A 22893-nucleotide genomic window follows, 5' to 3' on the forward strand; every position below is an offset into this window, starting at 1 on the left:
TTCTGCCAGTCTATTTTTAAAACAACTTCAGCCTCAGATATTTTGAACTATGTCTCACTGAGCTCTATGTGACTTTATGTGATCATTATCTTTAAGACAGGATGATTTAATTATATGCTCTAATTGTTATATTTTTTATTTTGTTTAGGTGCAGAAGTGATATATGTAAACTTAATTGCTTATAATGGTGGTCACTTGCAGTCATCATTCTGGATTGTGGATAAGCAACATGTGTACATTGGAAGTGCCAGTTTAGATTGGAGTTCACTGGGGCAGGTATTAGTTCTTTAAACTGCAAAATAAATTCTTTAAAAATTATAATTAACTTTGTTATGGCAGATACAGCCATTGGCTTTTGTATATGTGGATCATTTATGTTATAATTATGTATTTATTTATTTATTATTCATTTATGGTCATGTGTGTCTCTGGGTGTTATGTGAATTTCGTTGTGTGGGTATACAGTGATACATACAATGACAATAATCTAAAAAAAGTAAATCTAAATCTAAATTATTTCATTTCATGACATAACTCTGGAAATTGTACTGTTCTTAACTGAATCTTCTAAAATTAGATAAAGTAATATGATACAATAGGTTGTATGGCAACCTCTACTACTATTATTAGTATTATTAATTTTAGTAGGGTCAGTTCAATTGCCCATGTACCAGTGTGTACATTATTCTCCCATGTATAACACCTTCAGCACAGGTGGGAGTCACTTACCTTCCCTACCAGTTTACAAATGTGAGCACACATGCCTTGTGTGCACATGCGCACTGCCTTCTGCACATGCACGTTGCTTGTGCATTATGTCGGGGGAAGGTAGGTGGAGCCTCCTGCAGCCGCTGCTACTGGTTCGTCTGAACCAGAGAGAACTGGCTGAATACCACCTCTGCTTCAGCAATTAGATCCTCAAGTGGCATATAACTTGGATACAAAGTGTTTCTCCTCCAATACTTCTTCTATTTCTTTTTCATACTGCTGTTAGGAAATTCATTTAAAAAACCCTCTGCAATTAATAGTCTGTATGCAGAATAATTATTTCTGAGGGCAATGCAGCAGGTTTATAGGTTTATGGTCAACAATCAATGATGTTGTTTTCTAGAGCTAATGCTTTTGTCACTGTGGGTCTACATGACATTTGGCAGATACTAGCTTTTTCACGACTATAAAATGCAACAGATTGGATGATGTTTTTCCCCAACACCCATTACCTAAATCATTGTTTGAAGCAACTCAGTTGCAGACCTAAATGACACCGTAGATAAAGGGAGACAGAAACTGAGTGCAATGGAATCCTGATCCTATTCCACTACTGCTTTTCTTTTTGCATCACAATTCATCAGGCCAAAGTATCATGTTTTTCCACAACTTCTAGATGACATAGGGAATGTATTAGGCTTGTGCAAGTTTCTCTTCAACACATATCTCTGAAAAGCAAGATGATCTATCCCTTGCCTGCAGTAAAGAATAGAATAGAATAGCATAACAGAGTTGGAAGGGACCTTGGAGATCTTCTAGTCCAACCCACTGCCTAGACAGGAAACCCTATACCATTTCAAACAAATCGTTATCCAACATCAACTTAAAAACTTCCAGTGTTGGAGCATTCACAACTTCTGGAGGCAAATTGTTCCAATTGTTCTAACTGGCAGGAAATTTCTCCTCGGTTCTAAGTTGCTTCTCTTCTTCAGACGCAACAAGTTCTAACTATTAAAGTGATGGTAATCCAAATGGCTGCAACGCAGAAGATTACTGACTGAAGGACCAGACATGTGAACAAAATGTATGGCCATTCTAGATGGATATATAAATATGTCTCATCATGCTGTGCAGTTTCATATACGTATCTGCTTTGATGGAATTATTTGATCAAATGACCTTTAGATGAAATCACTACATCTGCCAGCCTGCCACAGAGACAAAGACAAACTTGGTTAGCGATTATATCTCAACGTATCTCAGGGAATGAGGCTATAACAGATGGTTCCCAGACATTGAACAAATTGTAAATTTAGTTTACAAATAGATCAAATTAGATCAGATTTTGAGCTTTCAGAAAAGGAGACTTGAATTTGATCTTGTCTCAAAATCTCCACTTTACTAATAACAGATGCCTGTTTATATTCTCTGCAATCTTGATCTGCCATTCAGATTAATTTCTAAACTAGTCAGGAAATCACTAATTAAACACTGATACCCTAATAGCTACTTTACATGTGTTTAGCCATGGTTTTGTTTCTGTGTGTACGTTGTGTGTTGTGTTTTATTTATCAGAGGAATTGTTAAATGCAAAAGTGAATTTGGGCTTTTAAAAATGTCAGAAAGTGAGCCCTATGCAAGTTTAATCCAATATATTTTTAAGGGCGTTGTTTAGTCTTGATTTTGTTGCTGGCTTCTATTCTTTAGCAAGACTGGGAATTATTATTTTTTGCAGTGTTTGCTATCCATTTATTTTTGTAGCCCTATTATCAAAAGAAACAAGAGGCAATTCTCATTGTTTCCTATAAATCAGACATTTTATGGCCTGCAGACCACATCTGCCTGCAGGCTGTCCCAGTCCAGCCTGCAGTGGCAGACATTGGTGGTGGAGGGCAAGGCATTATCAGCATTGGGTGGATGGGCAACATTGGCAGGATCTTGGCAGCAGGGGTCAGTATCAGCATTGGCAGCCCTCCACAATAGTTCCAGTTTCTCATGTGCCGTCTTGGGACACAGGTGATCAGTAAAAATAATTTTGATTCTAAAAGAACAGATTAGTGCTGTTGTTTCAAAAAAGGGATAAACTCGTGTATATAAAAAAGCCTGCATAAGATGTGACAAGTGCTTTCATATGTTATGAAATTTAACTACTTTTTTCATAGTTGTAAAAAATAATAGTTTTAAGAAATAGCAATACCACTTACACTTATATACCATTCTACGGTGCTTTACAGCCCTCTCTAAATGGTTTACAGAGTCAGCATATTGCCCCCAACATTTTTGGGTCCTCATTTTATCCACCTTGGAAGGCTGAGTCAACCATGACCCTGGTGAGATTTGAACTGCCAAATTGCAGTCAGCCGGTAGTCAGCAAAAGTAGCCTGCAGTACTGCACTCTAACCACTGCATCACTGTAGCTCATATGATTCCATATGAATGATTCCATATGTGAATTAAAATTAGCCTAATGAATATATTCAGCTTCTGAAAGGATAAGATTGTCAAAGTAGAAGAATGGTCATTTTTGCACATATGTTTAATATTGAAAGCAAATAATTTCTTCAGGAGTGCATAATTATAAACTTTACAGCCTCATATTTTGCTCAGCTCTTTCCCAATCATCCTGTCCCTCCTAGAGTTTTAGGTCTGTCTGTTCCTTATCATGCATTGCTCTTTCTTTGGCACTACAGCAGCCTTCCTTGTAGGTTTGACATGCTAGTTGAGATTTATAAGAATTAGTGGAGCATACAGGATGTGCAGAGCATCATGTTTGATACAGAATGAATGAAGTTGATGCTAGAAACATAGTGTACTATGTTCACCTGCAAATGTGAATCAAGAAGAATTTTATAAATGAATAGTTTTCCAGGAATTGGAATTGTTGTGCAATCATTTAAAACTTACATTGTATATTCACTGTGTCAATTTTTATTTTAAAATAATTTAAAATAAAATAGGCATGTGCTGAATCTCTGTCCTTCTCAGGACAGAATTTACTATCTGCTTACAAGCTATTTGTTATAATATGAAAACCTGTCCTATTCTTTTTGCTATTTATTGCTGATTATTTCCAGCACCAACAAATAAATGCAAAGGAAGACAAAACAACAGGATTCTAGTTTAGACTGAGATGCTCAACATATGTATATATATTTCAACATAAGTAATAGACTTTGCAGCAAAAGAACATCTAATAATCACACCAACCTGTCATTTGAAGCTCTTTTAATAGACAATATGCCTAGTAATACATACTTTCATTTCACAGATGAAGGAGCTTGGCATCATCGTATACAACTGCAGTTGCCTGGTTTTAGATTTACAAAGGATATTTGCCTTGTACAGTTCCTTGAAATCCAAGAGCAAAGTTCCACCCACTTGGTCTAAAAGACTGTATGCAGTGTATAGCACTAAAAATAAACTGCATCTTAAGTTGAATGAAACCAAGTCAGAAATCTTTGTCTCAGTGAGTATTTTTGTTCTTGTTTTTAGATAATTTTTAGCTGCTCCCTGAGTTACTTTCCCCTAAAATTATATCCCTAACATACACAATATTTGCAAATCCAATAGTGCCATGCATTTATTTATATACCAAACTTCTTAACCACACATCTCCCTCAGAGATGCCACTAGCGTGAAAAAATACAAGCAGGAAGCAACACCATGCATCTTTATGTGTAAGAAGGAAGTTTATTGGTACATGATATGGATGTCTTCAGAGTCTACTTTTCAATGATTTCCTTTTACCCAGAAAAATTCTGGCAGCAATAAGGAATAAAAATGAACTTAGAGGAGAAGATGTGATTCTAAGGAGGTGCAGATATATCTAATATATGCCTTATTAGTAAAGCAATGTTAGAAACTGTCTTGGTGGTAATACAGTGGCCCTCCTATAAAATCTTTTGGGCTTATGAAAGGAGGCAGAAAATAGTATCTTTGTTCTAGAAGAAAATACATTAACCAAACCAAACACTGATAATTTTATTTGTAATTATAAGTGAATATTACATCTTTCCCATTCTATTTCCTCTTTCCTTGCCTTTAAAATATTTCTTACCTTAGTTACAGCCTTAAAATATTTCTTTCCTTAATAGATACTTAAATTATAAGATTTAGAAGCCAAGGTATTATTATATTGATCGGGCTACTCACGTCACTAATCAGTTGTATTTTAGCCAAAATAGAAATAACTGCTAAATCCCTTTTTTAGCAAAACAGTCTTTCTTGGCTGCAGTCTAAAGTGTAATTTTCTCTATAGTATTTTATCTTGTAATCCTAAAATTGGCCCTGCTGGTGATCATAATGGAAAATTCTGGATATTATTATGTGATACCATTATCGCAATAATGAAGGAAATTATTAGAAATTTCCCATACATCTGTTGAAGACAGCCTGCAGTTGAAAGGAAAGATTCTATTTCAGCTTAATCAAGGTACAGGTGAATCCCTCCAAATTTGAAACTCAGGTCAGACATCAATCAGAGAATACATTGAGCATCTGAAAGCTGCTCTGATGAACATCGATATGTTCAGTTACAGACATTGCTTAAGGACAAAAGCCATAGAAGTATTTGACACCTGATTTGACAATCAGGTCATTGCTGATTTGAAACTTCTTCCCTTCTTTAAAAGCGAAAAGATAAGATTTTAAAGTATTTCTCGTGTGCAAACTAATGTGTATAATTATGGTGCTCCCTATTGCCCTACCCCAAGACCTGGAAGAACAACTAATTTTTAGTAATTTCCTAAATGTCATACAGGTGGGAGCCGGGTGAATCTCTGGGGAGAATGTTCCAGAAGATAGGAGCTGCAGCATAATAAATCTTGCACCACAACTAAAGCTTAATTAATAGAAAATTATATATATTTGCCTTATACCATACCATTAAATCTTTTTGGCTAATGATATTGCTGAAGGTTTTTTAATTTTTTTATTCCTGCCCCTCCAGCATTTACTCTGGAGCAATGACATGCGATGAGGTTTATGGCTGGTGAGGCACTGACACAAATTTTTTTAGACTTGTGGACTCAACTCCCAGAATTCCACAGCCAGGCATGCTCAATTCCGATTTAAAGTGACAGCATTTGTTTTTCTCCTTTGCAAAATAAGTTCCCTTCTTTCTTTTTCTTCTCCCTTCCCCTCCTTCCTCCCTCTCTCCCTCCCTTCCCCCATCTCAAACACACACACACACACACACACACACACACACAAAGTTGGATTGGAGGGAGTCAGGGAGACCACAGGAGGAAGCAGGAAGCCAGTAAAAGAGCCATTCTGGAGCACACACACTTTCCCCCAGCCCCGGAAGGATCCAGCCCAGCTTCACTGATTACAGGTTTGAAAAGACAACGTGGCTCTGTCTGCAATCAAACTACACTTAGGGAGAGAGAGCACTTCCCTGCAGACTGACCTCAGCTCTTGCCTTTTTCCTTTTACATTTTTTTTTCTTTTCATGATGACATTGGTGAGGCTCTGCCTCCCCTGACTGCACGTCACTGCTCTGGAGTATCCCCAATTTATCCAGAGAAAATTATGAACATATGTTGCAAATATATGTTGCAAACATATATTTTTTTAATTATAGTCCAGACTCCATTACAGCTAATGGTGGATTTTGCAACTACTGTACATGATTTAAATAACTTCTGCATTATTTATTTAATGCAGAATAATTATGAATTCAACCAATACCCTTTTAGAGAAATCAGAGATAAAAATTATATCCTGCTTTTAAGAACAGAAATACTTTCACGGTAGCATATAAGTAACATAAAATATATTGATATGATGTCATGATAAACACTATTAAAATATTAAAAGTTATACAGGCCATCTTGTTACAGGTGTGAGTACAATGATTTTATAATTCTACATAAAAAACCCTGAAATGAGATCTTCTATATTTCTGTTAATATATTTTTAACCTTCTCTCCACAGAATTCTCCAAAGCTCTTATGCCCTAAAGACAGGACTTTGGATACTGATGCAATCTATAGTGTGGTAGATAATGCTGAACAGTTTATATATATAGCTGTTATGGACTATTTGCCTATTGTTAATATAATAAATGAGACAAGGTGAGTAGAAACCAGAAATTTTAATTATGTATTGTTATATTAACATAAATACATTATATTTTCTGAGAAAAACATTGGTAAGAACTCTCTTTTCCAGTTTAGCAAATTCAGGAACTTATGTTGAAGAGGGATTAAAATGTTAGGACTATGATCGAGGAAAACCAAACCTACCCTCAAGCATTCAAATTCACTGGATAACTTTAAGCCAACTATCTACTTCATAGGTTTGTTGTAAGAATGGAATGAAAGAACATCTCCTTATGTATTACTTGGAATTTCTGGGAGAAATACAAGATATAAATCTAACAAATAAATAATTTATTCTAGTAGTAATTGGACTTCTGTTTCCAGAATTCTTATGATACGTTGGCTGGAAACTGTAGAAAATGTCAGACCCAACTAAATTGAAAAGTAGCAAGCCTGAAAAGGTTTTGTAGATTTTTCTGAGCTTCAGTCACAAATCCTGCAAAAAAATTTTTCTTCCTTTGCAGTTCTATAGCTAGCATATTTCATTATGTTGATAAGCAATTGGTCATGTACTATCAAAAATGTAATTTATTTCCTAATTTTCCAACTTAATGTTTATTTTTAATACATTATTTATTCAGACTTGTTACCATGCATTATGTTTTCAATGGGAAAATATATAATTTGATTTATAGCAATAGCAATAGCAATAGCAATAGCAGTAGACTTATATACCGCTTCATAGGGCTTTCAGCCCTCTCTAAGCGGTTTACAGAGAGTCAGCATATTGCCCCCAACAATCTGGGTCCTCATTTTACCCACCTCGGAAGGATGGAAGGCTGAGTCAACCCTGAGCCGGTGAGATTTGAACTGCTGATCTAGCTGATCTAGCAGTAGCCTGCAGTGCTGCATTTAACCACTGCGCCACCTTGGCTCTTATGATAATAATGTGACCTGTCAACTTCATGTGATTCACTGTTTTCTTATGTGCACGTGAAGTCCTAAGGAAAAAGCGATCTAACCAGCCCTTGTATCCTTGAGTCAGTATAACCACAAGATATTCTATTTTTTTTCTATGGAAGAAAAAGAAAAGAAACTTACACCAATACTCACAATTCTAAAATTTCTAATAAATTTGATAAAATGCTATTGGGCTTCACCCATTGATTAATACTATTCTAAATTTTGACTGAAGAAAAAAAAAGATAAAAATATAATATCGTATTACCAGGCTGATTACAGATCAGTCTATAACACTTCTATTTAAAATAACACATTTAGGATCATTATCACATTTCTAGCTCTACTTTTGTCCATTCTTGGACTTCTACTTCATTGTCTAGTTGTACAGTTTGACCTTGACAGTGCTATTAAACTTTTTTTTTTCTCAACAAGTTGATAAGATCTACCTGTTTCTTGCTTTTCAGGAGTTTCAGTGTGAGATATTGTATGAGAGTCATGGTACTTAAGAATTGCTTGGTTGCGGTCTTGTTTTTACATCAAAATTCTGACTTTTCATTTTAAAAAAATGAATAACATGTGCTGCTTTTTTATAGGTATTGGCCTTTTTTGGATGGAAAGATTAGAGAAGCACTGATTCTACGCAATATTAAAGTGCGACTCCTTATAAGTTTCTCCAAAGAAACAAATCCCCTCACTTTTAACTTTATTTCATCTCTTAAAGCAATTTGCACTGATGTTTCTGACTGTAGTTTAAAAGTTGTAAGTATTCCTTGTGTTGTTTGTTTACATAGCTAAAACAATATTCTAGTACATTTCTTTAGCAATTGTGTTGTATCTCAATCATATGAATTCCAATGTAAATCCACAGCAAAATAAAACAGGGTCTTCTTTCCTCTTAATATAATAATGGAAACCGAGAGTCATTATTTCAAGTTTCCATATTAATCTCACTGCACATTTTCTGCTCAGATTGTGTTTGGTTCCCCTCTTGCCAGTTAAGCATGGTTGCTGTTGTGGTATACTGTTATGTTGATTCTTTGATTCTATGAAACTTTCAAAATTTTCTTCATAATATGAATGGAGAATATTGTTTAATATCTTGGAATATTAGAGTATTGTATAATATCTCAGAAGTATTGTATAAGAATATTGTTGCCTCTTTACCTAAAATCTAAAGAGTTGTTCAGATGTATTGTTCAATAATATGATTCTTCTCCTATAGCAAAGTTCTAAAAAGAACTATTGTAACTCCCTCCCTCCCATGAGTGGAGCACAGCTTTCTCTTTATTTTAAAGAGGAAGGTTTTGATTCTTTTTAAACTAATTTAAACTATAGCTATGTCCAATCTCAGAAAAACTGGATTAGGTTTTCAATGTGATTTAGGAAAACTATTTGTGGTTTGGGGAATTGCTTACTTCTCTAATCCAGAAAATAAAATAAAGCTAATAATAACAATGAATTGTAACTGAAAACTTTTCGGTCTCTTATTTTAGGCTGTATCAAAGTAATAGTAGTGAATTAGGGTATCAGTTTGAGGACATGCTACTTACTGTCTTTATGGTAGTCTTCAACTTACAACAGTCCATTTAGTGACCGTTCAAAGTTACAACAGCACTGAAAAAAGTAACTTATGGCTTTTTTTCACACTTACCACCATTGCAGCATCCCAGTGGTCCTGTGTTCAAAATTCAGACACTTGGCAACTTACTTATATTTATGACGGTTGCAGTGTTCCGGGGTCATGTGATCCCCTTTTGCGACCTTCTGACAAGGAAAGTCAATGGGGAAGTCAGATTCACTTAACAACCATGTAACTAAACAACTTGAATGATTCACTTAACAAAAAGGTGTCAAAAAGGTGGTAACGGGGAAACTCACTAAACCAATGTTTGACTTAGCAACAGAACTTTTGGGCTCAATTGTTGTCATAACTCGAGGACTACCTGTATGTTTACATAATCACAACTAGCAATAAAGTATCAAACTTTTGAAAATCAACTTGTCTATTAATGTGGAAATTTTGCAAAAGGCAATCAAAACTTAGGTTATTTCATAATGTTTTTATAGATTTTATTTTCCCTTTTCCAAATCTGATAGGTCAGCATGTTTAAATTTAAAGTTCCTTCAGCAATGTGGAGATTAGCTATCTCTAAGTGAAGTTTTTTTCATTCAATACAGAAATTCTTTGATCTTGAATCAGAAAGTGCATGTTTTATTAAGGAGCCAAAAAACTCTTCTCTTCTCAAGCTAAATCGCAATAAATATGTGGTAACTGAAAGAGCTGCTTATATTGGTAAGTAAATAATTGCATGAGCCAGTTCCAATTATTTGTATACTGTTTGTAGCTTTGAATCTAGAATAATTGATTAAATATAAAGCATTTGAAGAATAAAAACCTAATTGATATAATTTATATAAAATATTGTTTTATTAGTAAACATTAGATTTGAAAAAAATTAGCATGTGACACAATCTGCTTATGTATGAAGCTGAGATTCTCAGGGAGAGCATATAAATTCAATCTGCCTCCATATTTGATATAAAATGTCAAAAGTGTTCAGCCTGAAGTTTAATTAAGAAAATGAGTTGTTCTCGGGGAATGTTTTCCAATTGTTACATAACTTTGTCCTTTCATTTACCTTATAGGTAATTTTGACTGGGTTGGGACCTATTTTAATCAGAATGCTGGAGCTGGTCTTGTTATCAACCATGCAGACACTGGGAACAAAACCAGCATCATTAAGCAACTTAAAGCTGTGTTTGAAAGGGACTGGTACTCACATTATGCTAAAAGTTCAACAGCAAAGATCTCAAACTGTCTAATCTACAAACACAGCAAAGCTGCAGCCAATAAGTCTGCCATAAGCAATATGAACTGACGGCCCTTGTACTGTTCAGTATCACAGCCAAGGGAGAAGTAGAGTAGGACTGACGCGGACTCCCATGTTCTTATTTATGGACAATAGACTTTTTTTAAAAATTAAAAAATAATAATTTATAGTAAAAAAGCACACTTACATAAAATGTTCTTTAAACTATATTCTGTATACTGTATTATTTACAAATGTTAGATTTGTTACTGCTGACAATGAATGTCTTTTTCGCTTTGCTGTTGGGTTGGACATATGTCATTCACATTTTAAAGCATGCTGGATTCTTTAGTTTAAAGGTTATTTCTACCTCTCTCTGCTATATAGTAAAATGTATATAGAAAGCAAGTTTGATTATGGAAAAAAAATTCTTAGAACAGTTTATAATAAATTCGCTCAATCCCACAATTTAAGTACACGCAAAGCCTGTATTGTATAAATAGTATATTCCCAGTTTAAGATACTAATTGTCTACCTGAATTTATAATACTAAGTCCAATCCATTTATATTTAAAGGACCTATTATTACTTGACAAACAATTGTAAAGGGAATAGTTCTAATCAACCATAACCATTATCTTCTGCCAGTCATGTGCTAATCAACTTCAATTTTCTGATTTTTTTTTAAAAAAATATGCTTTACAGTTTTATTTTTTTAAATATGATACAACAGTAGGTTGCATGCCATACTGAAGAAAAATACTTGTCTCTGCGTAAAATCATTTCTGCAGGGCTAAAGCTTACACTTATTTTGTGAAGAAATGGAGAACAATCCATTAGGATGGTGTTTCTCAACCTTGGAAACTTGAAGAGTTCCCCAACCACTTCAGTACGGGCTCACCCATTCTTTCCTTCCTGAGCAGCCCACAAGGGAGGATGAGCATTCACGCAGGCCTCCCTCTTCAACCCCCATGTAATCCATTAAGCAACCCTTGATCTCAGTATCCTTCTGATGAGCCCCTTGGAAACCTTGAATTGTGATGCAAATGAATTGTGATATGAGGTTTACTCAAGCTTCTGATAAGATTCTGAGAGATTTTAAAGTGAAGTTAAAAGTTAAAATGACTATGGTAGTTGATTGTTGAATACCATGTTAGCAGAAAAGGGCTTTATTTTAAAAAAATATGGTGAGTTCTTCTGTGATTTAAGATGTTTATCTTTACTATTCATGGAGAAATAATTGTTCCCACTTTAACATTTTCCAGATAAATATTCTTAGACTAACTTTTCTAACATCTAAATGACTTTGTTTACTGTTTTTTTTAAAAGCCAACTATAACAATGTGACTTGAGTATCTCTTTTTAATATAAACAAATCCTTATAGATTTCTAAAGCTTACAACATAATCTATAGAATTTCTGATTATAAAGTGGATTTAATTTTAAATTCTTAAATTTTGAGAAAAGGAAGCAGACTAATTAACATGACAAAAGAATTTTTTGTAGGCAAATGTAATATTTCACATTCAAACTACTTAACTCGGTATTAGCAAGTCTATCATTAGTATTTAAAATATTTTTAAAATACATTCCTACTAACTAAAATTAATCCATCTATTTCCCCTACAAAGTGAAAATCCAGGAAAAATAGGGCAGCCTTATGCCATAGTTCTAGAGCAATATTTATATGTATATAATTACTGGTATATTTCTAATTTGTTGTTATTATAAAAGCCAGTCTGTAGTGATAGATTGGAAAAGTTGCTCAGAATCTGTATTTTAATGTCAAGTTCTGGGAAATTCTATAAATTGTTAAAAGTAGCCATTTGTCAAAAATCCATCAGTCCCATTCATATATTCTTTCACTATAGATATGAGCTTCCAAATTTCAGCTTGCTTAATATTGAAGGCTAGGTATTCAGCATTGATAAATTCAATTACTTTCTTCTGACAGCAGGAAAGTTTAATTTGTTTGAAGTGGAAAGTGAAAGCAACTTTCAGAGCTAGCTGATGTTATATATGGTAAGGGTTGCAATGATGCTGGAAGAAGATGAATGGAACACCAAAAACGTTAAGACTATTCATATAGTCTCTTCATATCAGTCAGAAGTAAACTGACTTCAGCATGGTGAATGTGGGTAGGATTGCACTGTAAAGCTTTCTTTTAAGCTGATTTTTTAAAGCTACATATTGCAGACATATTCTCCTCCTTTTGTCCATCACATCCATTATTTTAGTCTAGAATTGTTATGTTTTAATGATGCTGAGCTCCTTCTAGCAGTCTGTGATTTCTGATAGAACAGAATATTTGTAGCTCAGGGTTGAAATGAGGAGTCCTTGGTGCTCTCTGAGCTTGGCTGTTTTCTTACAGACATTTCACTATCCAAACTAGGAAACATCAGTGCACTCTATTATTCTGTTCTATTCTATTATACGGACATAGCATATGATATTTTCAGGCTGCAAAAGTCAAGGGAGGGCAGCTAGATAATTATAAATAGATTCAGAACAACTTAACTTTTTGTTGCTATTAACTGATCATTGGATTAAAGAGTCAGATTCTTTAAATATTTACACCAAAAAAGAAAATTTATCTTGTGGCCTGGTGGCATCCCCTTCCTATTCCTTAAAAAAAATGGATTGTGGTTTCTATATGAAAGAAAGCTAGACATAACAGTTCTATGAAATAGTGTCTCCTTGCAGGCTGCCATCCATGCTAAATTCAAATTGCTCAGCAAATAACTCTTCGACACTTGAAGTGCTACAGAAAATCTGCCACAACTATCAAACCAACTTCAAAAGCTTTGCAGCAGAATGCACCACTAGCTGCATCACATAAATATATGATTGGAAGGGACTTTGGAAGTCATCTAGTCTAGCCAGAAACCCCACCAGATGGTTATGTTTAAACAGGATTTGTGCAGTCCACAGTGTACAAGCGGATGAATGCATACTTATATATGAGAAAATTCATAACGCAGAAAGTACATGGATGGATATAGTGACACAAACACCATAGACAATACCCCTGAAGCTAGCCAACCACACTGAATCTCTGATTTTTTAATTTTTCAAAATTCTTTTTTATAAAAAGTCCAAAGATAGACTCAAACCAAAGTAAACTGTTTGTCTATAACTTCAGAAAAAACGATGTACTACATTGATGATAATTTGCTGTGTTTAGCTGTTGTGGAGCTATCAGAGTGCCTTGCGAATCACAATAATTACAGTTGCTGATTTCATATAGAAGGACTTCCTGAATCTCCATCAGGAAAGCAGACTGGGGGTTCTGGTGTTGGGACAGATGGAGCTCAGCATGATTCTTATGTAACATCTGCCGCCTCTTCATATTCCTTCATCTTCGTGGAGGGGAATAGGTTGGATGTTTGAAATGTCAACATTATCCTATATTTTGCTGTTGTAGGAAAAGAGTTTCTCCTCTAGCAACCCTCCCCTAATCCTGTCCACAATAGTACAAAGTAGAAGGCACTACTGCTAGTTCAGTAGGCAAGGTACCAAAACCCTTTCCTCACTGGCTTTTGGCATACACACACACAGACACACATACACAGACACACACACCACTCTTTTGACAATAAATCTTGGCTTGGCTCACCTTCTGACCTCATCCATGGTTTATTCAGTTGGTTTTTAATAGGGGGATATTTCTTCTCTTCCTGGATACATCATTCCAGACTAAACTGGCTCATTCAGGCCAATATATAGTGAGCATACATGCTACTCTATATCAAATTGTTGATTTAGGCATGAATTTGTTTTGCTTTGGCCTGTATATATTGAGGAAACCATTATGACAATACCATGCAAGAGACTGTACTAAATATAAACCATATTTACAAGTGAACTTTAGCCAAGAACTTTTGTGAATATATACAGAAAGACCAAGCTATACTTTAAGAAGTTCAAAGAATTGTTCTCCTTAATTCCTATAAGGGCACTATAAAGATCATTTTAATAAATACAGTACATGACTTTTTAATCAAGTCCAAATTTATTCAGATTGAAAACTCCTTGAAAGATTATACAATTAATTGCATTGATTTCTCCATCTCAGACTTATAGGTATGAGACAATAATTCATCACTTTAATTTGATAGAATTCTTGATCTAAACTTCATAAAATAATGTTCCATTTCATCTTGTTTTATTTTTTTAAAACTTTTAACTTTTCTTTAATCCTTGTCATGAAAATATCATCTTTGTGAAGGGCACTTTTCAGAATATTTAATATACAACTTTTAACTTATTTCATTCAAAACCTAATCACACATTTAAGCCTTGTGTATTATTTATATTGGACTTACTTTGAACTTTTAACATTTGATTTTATCATATGAAACTTTCTTTTTTTAAATTTATTTATTTATTTAATCCTGCCATTATTATTTTTATAAATAAATCAAGGTGATGAATACACACCTACTCTTTCATAACTTCAACATTCATTATCATAATTAAAGAAAAAGAAGAAAAGGCCAGAAAATTGTTTTGACTAATATGATCAAACCAACTCCCTCAAAATTGTCCATGTTGTAAGTTTACAACAGTGTGATTTTGTTTCTTTTTTTTAACACCTCCATTCCTTTGGCTATAAAAGATACATCTGTTAATACAGTAGGTACATAGACAGGCAGATTATTATTTGTGATAATATGGATCATTTTTGCTTACTCGTGTACTGTTAAAATTTTAATATCAATCCTACCTCAGCAAAAGATACATTTCATAGTTGAATAATTACCATATTAACATGGAATTTAAAGAATAGGATGATATGGATGTTGCATTTTGTTTATTATCCAATAAATAATGGATTCCACTATCAACGTGCTTTCAATTGCATGCTAAATTAGAAAATAATGCCGAGGGATTCCTTGCTTAGGTTTTGAACTTTATAACCCAGGACAGTTAGAAATCCTCGTGCCATTCTCGTGCCAAGAGGAATAAATCCACTTTTTGCAGTGGTCAGAATCACTATTTTGAAACCAATATTAACAAAATTTAGAAGTGACAGGAACAGAACTGTATGTTTGTGTGATAACTTCTGTTGTCAAAGAGTAGAGAAGTCTAAACTCTTACAATCACATGGCTACCTTGTTCAGTAACTGATGTGGAAATATTTTTCTCTAAAGCTCTGTTTGGATATATAATTGTAACCAAGGTTGAAGGATCCTGAGCCATCTATTGACTAGAAATGTTTTGGAGCAACCCTCACTTCTTTCAATTAAAACTGGTCACTATAATAAAAGTAAAATGGTCTAGAACAGGACTGTCAAACTTGCAGCTGGATGCATCACACGCTGGCCACGCCAATGCCCACACCCAGTTTAGCGAAGGGGAAATATTCCCGATATGTCACATGACGCCACTATGATGCCTCAAGTTTGACACCCATGGTCTACAGTGTTACAGGAATTCTCATAGAGGGAAACATATGAAAAACAAATAATTTACTCACATATTTTATCCCTAGATTGACATTTCTTTTATGTGAACTGTTTATCAGAGGAAAAGGACAGCTCCGCTTCAATACTTTAGTTATTTGAGATAAGCCTTACCAATTTCCCAAACAAGAGTTCCTTGCATTGCTTAGATTTGCTATGATCTTGTGTTTTCTAGTGCACCTGTGGGAAATGTAATTTGCAAAAACAAGTTGTTATAAACTATATCTACCTTGTATATGAGCAATGGGCTTTAATTTCCAAAGGCTGAACACAAGGCAATTGCTACATGTTTATGTAATTCAGTTTTATGATATGACTTTGATGAATGCCTATGCACCGCAATTGCTTTATTACAAGAATATTCAATGTTTTATACTCTTTTTTTAAAAAAAAGTATATATTGCATGATTCCATAATTGTTCTGTTGTCTGCATAAAATATAAGCAACCAAGCAACGTGTGATGTTAAGAACATAATAATTACAGTAGTTAACGTCAATCCATTACAAGATCTAGATGTTAAAACACTTTAAAGGCAGATGGGAGACAATGTAATAGGAAGCCCGTTTCAGTAGATAGTGGGCTTGGTTATACATGAGTCAGTAATCAGTATGTGTTTGTTATACCATGTTCATATGGAGTTAGAGGCCTTAGCAAATCCTGGAGACACTTGCATAATTCAATAGGGCTTTGAATAAATTAGTGTTGGCAGAATCATAAGGGTAATTATAAAAAAATGGGATTTGTAGAATAACTACAAATACAGTGCAATTCTTTTTTTCTTCTTTTGAGATATGTTGGTGGAAATCCATTTTGTCTTAAAAAAGGAAATGTATAAAGCCAGCATTCCCTAAATTTGTGTCCTGCAGATACAGTATATTAGGATTCAGATACTGCAAGGCTGATCTGGCTGAGAACCCTGAGTTGTAGTCTAAATCTATGAGGGGAACTATATATTTGAGGACAGCTAGTTTTAAGTAATATTTTTTAGTGTTGTCATTCATGCAGGGTGCAGTGGCTATTTTTCTTGGCATTGTTAATAGTACATACTAAACAATATGATGAACATTAAACTGAAATGCATACTAGAACATTTGCTAAAATTATTTATTTCATTGTTGCAAAACGTTAATCCCAAATCAAGGTAGGCTTTCTATGGTGAGGAACTCTTGAAAATATTAAGCATTTAAAGACATTCCGTAGGGTTCAAACTATTGTTTAGGTTGACCATTAATTTGAGTTTTCTGTCACTGAACATCAGTCTTAGGAGCAATGACTGGTTGTGAAGTGAGAGCAGAATTCCCTATTTTGGAGCTCTCAGTTTCTTGGAGAACTCCTACCATTTCATTTAATATTGTAAACTGCCTAGAGTTACCCTGTGATAAGATGGGGGGCCAATAAATTGGACAAATAAATAAAGAAATCTCCAACACAATCCAAATGGGTTAGGAGTGAATAGAAAGATAATTCTCTATGGGAAATCATATTGGGGAAACTGATTTACAGTGTTACTAAATGTAACCAAAGATAAAATACTTGATTATTTGTTTGAACCTAAATGGGAATACCAAAGGGATGGATTGATGTAGAAATCTCTTTTTATCGTATTTCATATTTAAAAATCATTAATTTAAGTCTCCATAAAATTAGAATTCGTGTTTGAAAGAAATGTCATGTTATATTTATAATGCTAATTATAAGTTATACTTATAATGCATACCAAGTTGTCAATTATATAACACTGATGAAATTATTGTATATTGCATTAATATAAAGCTATGTAAATATTACTTTTTAATGCAATTGTTATTAGTTTTTCTCATACCTTTGTTATATAAAATTCCTGATATTACCCAGAATGTATTTCTCATAGCATGTTTATCCTTTGTTTTATTTTCAGGTGCAAATTTTTAGGCTAAGCCGACTAACTTTTTATTTGACAGAAATAAAAGCAACATGTTTTGGTATATCCCAATGTCTTTTCTATCACTGCTAACATCTCGCAGTATTACAGCTGAATCTTATCAGAAACTGTTGTAGAGGTACTGTTAAAAGGCAAAATTGTTTTTGTTACTGAAATATATCTATCTATCTATCTATCTATCTATCTATCTATCTATCTATCTATCTATCTATCTATCTATCTATCCCGGATCCCGTTGAAATGGGGCTGGGCATTCGCCACATGAATGCGCGGAAGCCCCGAACAGCTCAAATACAGGTAAGGAGCACGGACAGGCCCTCCAGAGCACTGTACCGAAACGGTACCTGGGAGCACTATACACTGTACATACATACATACATACATACATACATACGTACGTACGTACGTACGTATGTACGTACATATGTGTGTATGCGTGTGTGTGTGTGTATATATATGTATGTATGTGTGTGTATGTATGTATGTATGTGTATGTATGTATGTGTATATACACATACATACATACACACATGATGGAAGCAGTTAGCTTCCTCCCATAATTGGGGCTTACCAGGGGTTGTGACTATATATATAGAGGCAATACAGCACAGGCTCGATTCTCAGTAAGGGTATGGCTAGCTGATGAGAGCTAAATAGCTTGAAATAGATCTATACTAGTCTCCTTTATTTATTTATCAGCACAAATATAACATTATATATATATATATATATATATATATATATATATATATATATATATATATATATATATATATATATATATATATATATATATATATATATATATATATATATATATATATATACACACACACACACACACACATACATACATACAAAAATGCAGAAGTATAAATTTACTTACATAGGGGGCCTCCATTTTATGCCCATTGCAACAACTGTATAAGATATGTTGAGGCCACGATTAGCTCAGTCAGGCCATTATGAAGGGAATCCAGATCTTGAAGGAGATCTCACCCCCTCAGTAGCAAAGCAAAATGAGAAGTGAAATTGACAGAATTTGGTCAATTTCATCTTTTTTTACAGAGAGAAATTTATTTGATGATGATTAGAACAATAAAAAGAGATGACAAAATTAGTGTACAACAACAGCAACAACAATAAAAGTAAAGGTTTCCTTGTCAGTTGTGTCTGATTCTAGGGCATGGTGCTCATTTCTGTTTCTTGGCCAAGGCTCATGGAACTCTGTTGCCTTCCCATTGAAGTGGTACTTATTAATTTACTCGCATTTGCATGCTTTTCAATTGCTAGGTGGGCAGGAGCTGGCGCAAGTAACAGGGGTGCTCACCCCATGGAGCCCAGGTCTCCAGCCTAGTCTGTCAGCTCTCCAGCTGTCAAGGTCAGTGTCTTTAAACACTGATCCATCAAGCCCCATACTGTACAAGAACATAGCACAATAAAAACTGACTCAAAACCTTTCCTTGACAGAAAAGAAGCCAAGACTGCTGGTTGGTTTTTAAATTATTTCCTTTTTCCGTGCAATAGAAATGAGGCCTTTTAGACTATTGCATGTTCGTAGCACTTCTGAGGCCTCTTCTTCACAGTGGTGGATTACATTTTCAAATGACTTGCAGCTGTTCTATCCATTTTCCTAATATTAGTATCATGCATTCATTTGATTTTCTATAAATTCCAATGAAAAAAATGGTTTCCATCTTCTAGAAATCATTTAACTTAAAATTTCTGATCTGTTACCTCTGTGATACAGAAGCAAAAAAGGGGACTTCAAATCCCAGTAATTTCACCAGTATAGCCAATGCTTAGCAATACTATTCAACAAAATCATGCAGGTTGCAAACCTCCTCCTTACTCCGTGGCCTTCTTTCCCATTAATAAAAAAAATTCAGCTGGGGACTCCCAACAAAATTTTATCCAAAACAGAAATAACAAACACATGCACGCATGCAGACCTGGGGGATCTGAAGAAATAAATCTCATAAGAGAAATATGGAAAGCCAGTAGAAGGAGAATGAAATTATGGAAAAGATTGTGATTGGTTTATGTTTTTTATTGAGCTCTTGACAAATATTCCTTCAAATTGTACTTTTACAATTTTCTCTAAAAAGATAGCTGACATATCTTAATCACCCACTAGGGGAGGGTTGCTGCTGGCATTACTGCCAGTTCAGCACACACAAAAATACAGCTCAGCACATGTGCACATTTGCACCTAAAAAGATCTGCGCATGCACACAACGTTAGAAAAGGTGGGGGAAGTATATTTTTGCAATTAAGATTGTTCTGCGCGTGCGCAGAACTGAAAATCAAGATGGTGATGCTGCCAATAAAACCAGTTCGGGGGCATGGCAGGCCGAGTTACTGGGTGACCCGAGTTACTCACTCACTCTATACAGCTGGATTTTAATAAATTCCATTTACGTTTCTACAGAATTTAGCATTCTTTGGCTTCCTCCATGTTTACACATAAACTAATAGCCATCATTCCTTTTTCTTTCTTTTTTGTAAAAAATAACTCCTCTGCTAAGAATGCTTCACACAATTAACCCGTGAGAGTGATATAATTTTCTTTTCAAGTCATGTTTACCCACATACATAAATCCAAAGACAATTGATTGATGGAAAATCACAAAGGAAATAAGGGACTTGGTCTTTGCCGTCATACTATATAGTGCTATCCTATTGCACAAGTTTGCAAAACAATTCAGCCCAGCTCAGTGAAATCTATTTTGAAGTAAGTGTGTATAGAACAGCAGCTTTAATCTTTTTCAAGATCAAATGCAGTAGCATTAGATAAATGTGTCACTTTCTTCTTTTCTGCTCATTTGTTTGAACTTCCAGTGACAGGCTGACTCACAGACAATAAGCAAGGCATTCTTTCCTGAGCCAGTGGAACAACTACACAACATTGTTTTAAACTTTGGACTTTATACAGTGTGCTTGGGGCCCCCTTTTAGGTGTTATATCTATAGCTTTAATTGCAAAGCATACAACTAACACTTTTTTACTAGGCCAGGAGTTCTTGATAAAAAAAATGTAGAACAAAAGAAAAAAGGTGATTCTGAATAGGCAGCCTTACATTTTAATTTCACTTCAATGATGGCACCATATGAATGCTGAAAAAATATAGAATTGTTTCTGCTGGTTTGAAATTAAATGCATTTACTTGGGGCTAGGGACATACATATAAAACTGATGTATTTAAAAATACATTAAAAGTGGTTAATTATCTTCAACAATTATTACAATGGGGATAGAGAGATGTTCTAGGGAAAAGAATGTAAATCCACTGGGCTCAACACACCCATACACTCAAGCAATCTTCTTGTCACTTCTTATTTTCTAGGGGGGGAACCCTGGGTTATGGGGCCATCAGGTTTAGCCCTAATTTTGCAGAAAAATATTACAAAAACCTCCCTATCAAAAAAATATGCTGGTCTTGTTGTATTCAGGTCTTTTCCCATGTAAGATTGAGATTGTTTTGGCAACGTTTCAGCAATGTCTCACTCACCATCTTCAGGCTGGGTTTGGGGCTTAAAGTGTGATCAGAACTGCCGTCTTTCTAGAAATCTTGGAGGGGTATGGAGTGCTGGCTTTGTTTCAATAAATGGAGTGATTGGTTGTGTGGTTGTATCATGATTGGTAGATTGGTGCTGATTGGTGCTGGCTGTGTGTCCATTGTTGTTTCGTGGGTGGGGCTCATTTGCTTACCAGGGCTGGTTTCCAGATATCTTGCAGGTGGGAGTCATCGTCATGTTTATTCATGTTGTGGGGGTGTTTCTCTATTTCGATAGCTTCCATAATTATTCTCTTGTTCAGTTTTGTTCAGTTTTCGAAATTAATTTGGTTCCTTCAAAATTAATTTCATGTTCTGTAGCTTTAATATGCTGGAAAAGTGAGGAAGTTTTTTCTTTTTTTCTTACTGCGTTCTTGTGTTCTGCAATGTGTGCATTTATTCTCCTGTTCGTTTGTCCTATGTATGTTGCAGGACAGATTTTGCATGGTATTTCATAGACTCCTTGGTTTTCTAGCTGGATCTTATCTTTGGGGTTTCTTAAGATGTTGGCTATTTTTTGGTCAGTGTTGAAGGCTGTCTTGATATTGTGTTTGTGGAGAATTTTTCTGATTTTATCTGTGGTGCCTTTGATGTAAGGGAGGAGGGCAATGCCGTTGACCTGTTCTGTGTCTCGGTTTTTTGGGGGAGTCTCCCTTTGGATTAGGTTGGTAATTGTTTTTCTTTGGAATCCGTTGGAGATTAATACGTTTGTGAGAGTGTGTAATTCAGTTTTCAGGTGATCTTTGTCGGCTAGGCGTTTGCTTCTGTAGATGAGAGTCTTGGCTATAGATCTGTGCAGGGTGGTGATGGGATTGTGCATTTAAGTAGTAGTTGGTGTGGTTTTTCTCCGGTAGATGGTGTGTCCTAGGAAACCATTGGGCTTTTTGTAGATTAGGATGTCCAGAAAGGGAAGTTGGTTGTTTGCTTCTATTTCCATAGTGAATTGTATTTTGGGGTGTAGGCTGTTGAGATGTGTGAGGAAGTTGTCCAGTTTTCCTTTCCCCTGTAGCCAAATCACCAAAGTGTCATCAGCATATCTAAGCCAGAGTTTGGGTTTGTGTTCAGATTTATCTAAGGCGTTAGTTTCAAAATGCTCCATGTATAAGTTTGCAATGGCAGGTGAGAGGGGTGATCCCATGGGTGCTCCTTCTATCTGCTTTTATCTTTGTCCATTATGGGTGAAGTACGTGTTGGTTAGTCAGTGGTTGGTCAGGTCCAGGATGTGTTTAGGGGGATTGTGTTTGTTTTGGATAGCTGTCAAGGCTTCTTTTATAGGCACTTGGGTGAAGAGGGATATGACATCGAAGCTCACGAGTAGGTCGTTGGGTTGTAGGTTTTGTTTCTTTATTGTTTCTATGAAGTGGAGTGAGTTTTGTACGTGTGAGGTGATGGATTCTGCATAGGGTTGGAGTTGTTTGGCGAGG

The 22893-nt window shown here is 35.0% G+C and overlaps 1 protein-coding gene across 3 annotated transcripts in view; it reads left to right on the plus strand.

Moving 5' to 3' along the window:
- Nucleotides 1–22893, plus strand: part of PLD5 (phospholipase D family member 5) — a 109894-nt gene that overhangs the window by 69688 nt on the left and 17313 nt on the right. For 2 of the 3 annotated variants that reach the window (XM_087718035.1, XM_087718038.1), the window contains exons 5-10: nt 149–276; nt 3977–4174; nt 6646–6785; nt 8309–8474; nt 9894–10008; nt 10362–11002. In XM_087718035.1, the coding sequence (XP_087574161.1) occupies nt 149–276; nt 3977–4174; nt 6646–6785; nt 8309–8474; nt 9894–10008; nt 10362–10594 (980 nt within the window). In that variant the 3' untranslated portion in view covers nt 10595–11002. Of the gene's footprint in view, nt 1–148; nt 277–3976; nt 4175–6645; nt 6786–8308; nt 8475–9893; nt 10009–10361; nt 11003–22893 lie in introns of those variants that run through there. The other variant, XM_087718036.1, reaches the window with a different exon arrangement.

Source organism: Thamnophis sirtalis, unplaced genomic scaffold (genome assembly GCF_051295495.1).
Source record: "Thamnophis sirtalis isolate CommonGarterSnake01/CBP01778 unplaced genomic scaffold, rThaSir2_p1.2 scaffold_6, whole genome shotgun sequence".
In the NCBI taxonomy this organism is placed as follows: Eukaryota; Metazoa; Chordata; class Lepidosauria; order Squamata; family Natricidae; genus Thamnophis; species Thamnophis sirtalis.